The 6004-nt window shown below is 44.8% G+C and overlaps 1 protein-coding gene across 1 annotated transcript; it reads right to left on the bottom strand.

Annotated features, from left to right (window-relative positions):
• Positions 1-2665: 2665 nt before the first annotated feature.
• On the bottom strand, positions 2666-5682 carry LOC148737082 (uncharacterized). The gene is made up of 4 exons (XM_088749253.1): positions 4838-5682; positions 4312-4707; positions 3260-3798; positions 2666-3009 (listed from the first exon to the last, which is right to left on the bottom strand). Exons 1-4 carry the CDS (start codon positions 5680-5682, stop codon positions 2666-2668), a joined length of 2124 nt encoding a protein of 707 aa, XP_088605379.1.
• Positions 5683-6004: the final 322 nt, after the last annotated feature.

Below are 6004 nucleotides of genomic sequence, written 5' to 3'. Positions count from 1 at the left end.
TAAACTCGGTCGTGGGGCAAGATGGCGGCCGATTTTCCGTATTTTGACTGGGCACAGAAAATTAAAGATTTGAGCAAATTAAGAAATTTTTGCAGAGAAATACTCCAAAAAATAAGCTTATTTCGTTAAGCGAAAAAAATTTTTTGGGTATAGGTGCACTTTAAGTGAATCATTTTGTAAATCAGATTGCGACATTACCTGTAATTATGGTAAAAACAAAAGCTAAAACCAAAAAAATGTTCCACTTTGGAGTTTAGAATGGTGTGGAAGGGGGGAGGAGGAGGACAGGTCTTATGCCAAAGTTTGCCCCAAAGAAACCATTCACTGAAAAGAACAAATAGAAATAAATAGCCATTAAAATAACAATGTTTTAGGTGCGAATATTCCAATTTTCGTAATTGTTGGGAATTCATAGAAATCAGTTTTAACATGGGTGGACAAAAATGATAAATCGAAAAGCTACAAAAATATCCAAAACTTCTCATTCTTCCTCCCAACTTATTTCCCTCAATATTTACCCTCAAACACCTCGAACCAAACCCTTATTTGATCTGCATTTTGTTCTTAAAAGGTCTTGGTGCAAAAATGCTAAGCATTCTGGGCTATGACTAAAGTACAATTTCGGCTTATGGAGTTGGAGCTAATAGGCAAGCTTATGTCAAGAGTCCGCTGGATCTCAAGAATTAGGTTCGTCCTCTGCAGAATAGAAACATATACGGAATAACAGAGGAGGAGTGGATACGAGCCAGGGACAGTGATTCGACCATACTTGCCACAGAGATTCCGTTCATACCATTTCAAGGATAAAGAGAACAACAAATGGGGCGGTAAGCCATTCACAAGACTATATAATTAGGTTTATCATATATCACATATTACGTATTATGCACATAGCTTTGTGTTGACGGCAGATTGCATTCTATGTTCTCACCGTGATTCCTCTTTCAGTCAGTTCAGCAGGATTGCATTTAAATTGCATCCTAATTGCGTCATGGAATAGTCAGGGTATGGTTAGCTTTCACTATGTTTAACTTAGTTCTTTTCAAATCACTATCATCATTTATATTAGCTCTGTCTTGAAAAAGTATTCTCGCGAGTTATCGCCCTTGCCTTGCCCTTGCCCATGGTAGGAGATGGACTTAAAACTTTAAGGTCCAGCCCTTTCCATTAAACATCATTTGTCTGGGAAAAGTAAAGCTTGTCAATAAATGATTATGGAATAAGAAAGATGATGAGTTTTGAGCTCCGTGAAGACATAAAGAAAGATGTATTTCGTCTATTCCCTCGAGTGGAGCAAAGAAAAATTGTACAAAACGGCTTCATACACAGCGACATCTTTCTCACTTCTTTATTGAGCTAAAAATTAGCCATCTTTCTTATTCTACTTACAAACATGAGGCTATGACATTGCTGCTCGTAACAGTATGCAGGGCTCTTATCACTTGGAATGACTAGCCCACCATTGCCCCTATGGCTCAGTGAGGGAGCATTGGAACGCGGAATCCAAAAGATCTTCCTAGGGACTCAGAATTGAATGTTTTCGTTGTCCAGCGCTAGTGACAAGACAAAAAACACCTTTATTATACTTATGAAAATATATCACCGCGCTTAAACTTTGCTATTTCATTTATACCATCATTATCCAGAAGCAGTCAGTCCTTTCATCATTCGTATACTAGTAGTATGCATAGACCTAGCTAAACGGCCTAGCCCACTACGAGTCCGAAGTACTAATCGGAATTAATCAAGTATCTAATCGATCTGCAATCATTAACCACATATTGATATATCATTAAACAAGAAAAGAAAAAAAATACAAATGAAATAATAAATCCCTTTTACAGCAGAAGTAACGTCACAGGAAGTACACTCCAACATTTCGATTCTGACCAGAGAAAGAAGAGTGGCGAACAGTGTTAACTCGCAATGAACGATGGAAGTTATATATATATATATATATATATATATATATATATATATAACTGCAGACAGTACTGTTTCGGCCTTCTGGGCCTCATCAGTGCAGTGCTAATGCTAGGATGGAGGAGAACCAAACGATCCAACCTTTGTGGTATCGTCTAAGCCATGCCAGAGTGCTCAAACTAGAGTACACTAGCGAGCATGCGCAATTGCAGAGCAATGACTCATCCTAGTTAGAGTGCTCAATTTGGACATGAAAGCAAGGCTTTGTATGCCAAAGAGCTATATATATATATATATCTTATTAACCGAGCGTACTGGATGACGACTACATCTCCAATAGCAAGGGTACACTTCTTGTGACCGTGTTTAAGACGATGGCGCTCACGTGACGACCGCAAGTATTCGGCCGTCCACCAAAGCCACATTGCATCTTTAGTTCTCAACAAGAACTCGGTACGCTTAAGTAAATCTTTGTCATCCAGCTAGTGTGGCTGTAATTCAGGCAGGATATTGGCATTGAGGAAGAGTAACTTGTGTAGTGTCAATGTAAGAGGTAGGACATCTTCCTCTTGGTAGCAAAGCGGAAGATTATTAAGGGTCACTTCGACGTCCAGGACTACTTTGCCTAACTCCTCCCAGCTGAGCTGTCCTTGATCAACTGTCTTATGGAACGCTGACTCATTAACCCAATCAGTCGCTCGAATTGTCCGCCCCACCAGGGTGCTCGGCTGAGGTTGAACTGCTAAATGATGGACTGATCACTTAGATACGAGTGGAATCTTTCATCTTTCTGTACTTTCTTTAACCACTTGGCTGCAGCGACAAACGTCTGGCTGTTGTCCGAATAGCTCTTCGATGGTCGTGCTCTTCTGGCAATTAACCGTTTCAGGCTCTTGATGAACTCTGTAGTCTCCAAACTCGGCAGCACATCCAGAAACACTCCTCGCGTTAGACTGCAGGAGTACAACACCACATAGGCCTTTTTCCCTTCCTTGCGCTTGTCACGGTATTTCACACGCCAGGAAAAGTCCACGCCTATCACGTTGAAAGGCGTGTTACCTTCCGTTCTTTCTATTGGCAAGGGTGCTGGTGGTGGATTTTGCAAAGGCCACGGCTTGAAAGCGTTTGCTCCCATTGCATTTTTTCACGATTATTTTCGTCAATTTCTGAAGACGTGGTATCCAAAACTTCTCTCTCACCCTCGCCATGGTTAGACCAACTCCCCCATGGAGTGTAGTGACGTGAGCCCGTTGCACTATCTTCGCTACTAGTAGAGCTGAGTCAGGCAGGGGTATTGAGTACTCACCCTGGATCCGTCCTCGACATTCCAACATACCTTCACTAAGCTGCAGGCTCAGTTGTTCTTGGTCTTGGTCAAATTTGGCGTGTATCATCCCCTGTAGCTGTGCTCTCTTGACTAGAAACATCTGACATGTCTCAACCTCAGCTGTAGTCAGTGGTCCCTTCGTCTTGCTGGAGAAGCTACGTGAATTATGCAGGAATCGCATGACCCAAGCACCAATCCTCATGGCCTTACGCAGTTCGAACTTCCATAGGACCAAATCCAAGGTATCACGGGTCTCGAATCCAACCGCGAACACTTCTTTCTGGAGCTTTCGTTCTGCCATACTTTCACGGCTTGGTTCTGGCATGATGTCGTCTGGCCACTTAGCAGGTTCTGAGAGCCAAGTAGGTCCATCCCACCACAGGTCTGCGCCTACCACACTACCACCACCGCTTCCTAGATCGGCGGGGTTTTCAGTTGACGGAACATGACGCCACAGCACGTTTGGATGAGACTGGATTCTACTAACACGATTCTGCACAAACTGACGGTACTCCCCTTTATCGGCAATCCAAAGTAGGGCAACAGAACTGTCCAACCAGCAACGGTCTTTAGTCGCAAGAGTTAGTCACTCTAGCGCTTGGCGTACATTGGTGATTAGACTTACGGTCATGTGACCTGACAAGAGCTCCAACTTAGGAATCGTAAGACCTTGTTTCGCTAGACGGGACTTTGCAGTTACTATCCCTTGTGATGTACCTGAGGCTTGCTTGACCACGGTGGAAACTGCTGGACACACCCCACGACTGCTGGCATCACCAAATGCATGGAGCTAAATCTCGTCAATTTTTTTTTGGTAGAGAGGAATACTGCGTCTCACCGACACTGCCTCAAGTAGACTTCTCTCCCCCTTTTTCCATTTCTTCATGGTCTCCTCTGACAAGGGGGCGTCCCAAGCGTTCTTGTCGATATAGGACTCTATACAGAACTTTCCCCTCAAGCATGACAGGTGACACCACTCCAAGTGGGTCGTACACTTTAGCCAGGTTGGTCAGGATAGCACACCTCGTTTGCTCGGCTGGTGTGGCCGGAAACACACATACATAGTATATTCGACCTTGTCCCAACCAACGCCTAGGAGTTTACATTCTCCCTTTGCCGGTATGTTCTCTAACTGCTCCTTGGTGAATGATGGCTCGTAGTCTTCACAGGCTGTCTCAAGCTCTTTTATGTTCGAATGCCACTTGTGCAGTTTAAACTTGGCATCAGCGAAGATCTCGGTAGCTTCTCGTTTTAGCTGTTTCGCCTTTTCGATAGTAGGCCCTCCACAGAACAGGTCGTCCACGTAGAGGCTCTTAAGGATCTCTTTCACAGCATCATGGTATGTGGACAACAGATTCGCTAGATGTTGCTGGATCACTCCATTGAGAAGGAATGGCGAAGGGGCGAGACCAAACACCACTCTAGTGAAACGCAGCGTTTCAACTTGCTTGGCTTTCCTGTCCGCGATTCAGTGAAATCGTAGGGTATCTCTCGGTTTCTCGGATTCGCACTTGCAGGAATGCACGACGACGAACGTCGCCAGCCACTACCTTAGGATGGAATCAGTTTCGAACAACGAAACTCCACAGCTTGTTTTGTAATTGAGGTCCAGCATGGACGCAATCGTTCAACGACGGGGCTTTCTCTTGTGCACGCGCAGACGCGTCGTGCACCACTCGCAGTTTCGTTGTCTCAGCATTTCTTCTCACAACTGCACGATGAGATAGAAAGAACACTCTTCCAGTAACTTCAACTGGTGCTCGCTCCACTATGCCTTCTTCCAGCTGTTCTCTGATCACAGCGTCATACTCATCTAGCAGGTCAGTCTTCCTCAGCTTTCGTGCAAGAGTGTTTAATCTGCGCAAACTTCCTTCCCGGTTGTTTGGTAAAGGAGGGCAGTTTTCCTTCCAAGGTAGCCCAGTTTCGTACCATCCTTCCGGAGAACGAACTAACTGTTCCATGAACTCATCATAAACAGCACTCTGATCTCCGGTTGCAGAGTTCGCCAGTCCTAATACGTCAAGAGCGCACAGCTTCTCATAGTCAGCATTAGAGTTTACAACCGACAGCGCAGGCGATAAGCCACTATCAGCCCCAGGCGACATAACTGTCCATCCAGATCTGGTGGACTCAGCAACAGGATCTCCCCGGCATCCTACTCGCAGCCGCTCCCCAGTGCGTATTTTGGCAAAGTCATTGGCTCCCAACATGATGTGAACGGGCAACATTTGCTTCGTGTCTTCATCATCCATTCGTACTGCCTTGAGGTGTGGATTTGCTTCAATTAAAGGCTTGTAGCTAGGATTCTCCAGGACCAATAACTCTCTCTTGTTTTCTTTCGTAATGTCCACGTCGAGCTTAAAATCACCGGCGACGGAACTTAAGACCACATCAAATACTTGCATGGCTCTTGTTGTGATTCCTGTCAACATGGCGACTTGTCGTAACCCCGTAGACTTAGGGCGTACCTTTATTAACTCAATTGCGGTTGATGAAATGTACGAAGGGCTTGCCTGTGCTCAAAGATGGCGGCTTCATGTTTAGATTTCCGATGGATCAGCTCTATTTTGCTTGCCAATTGTCGCATGCATTTATCCGCCTCGTCAACCGATTCTTCAAATTCTTCCGCCCATTCGTGAACGGCTTGTTCGTCTTCACCTTCAGCAAACTTCTTCTCCTCTATAGACTCTTTCAGCGTCGTAACTGCAGTCACCACACTCTGAAGAGAAGTTCTGTGTCTCTCCAACGCCACTC

The sequence above is a fragment of the Stylophora pistillata genome, chromosome 2, assembly GCF_964205215.1.
Source record: "Stylophora pistillata chromosome 2, jaStyPist1.2, whole genome shotgun sequence".
Taxonomy (NCBI): Eukaryota; Metazoa; Cnidaria; class Anthozoa; order Scleractinia; family Pocilloporidae; genus Stylophora; species Stylophora pistillata.
The sequence above is the reverse complement of the archived record's forward strand: the minus strand, read 5'-3'. Positions and strand labels throughout refer to the sequence as shown.

What these genes read in the sequence shown, in the direction of transcription:
- LOC148737082 (XM_088749253.1), bottom strand. Translation starts at nt 5,682, where the DNA reads ATGTTGACAGGAATCACAACAAGAGCCATGCAAGTATTTGATGTGGTC. An exon ending in CCTCAATTACAAAACAAGCT is followed by an intron (nt 4,708 to 4,837) that starts GTGGAGTTTCGT and finishes AATCGCGGACAG; the next exon opens with GAAAGCCAAGCAAGTTGAAA. An exon ending in GAGCCTGCAGCTTAGTGAAG is followed by an intron (nt 3,010 to 3,259) that starts GTATGTTGGAAT and finishes ATCCACCACCAG; the next exon opens with CACCCTTGCCAATAGAAAGA.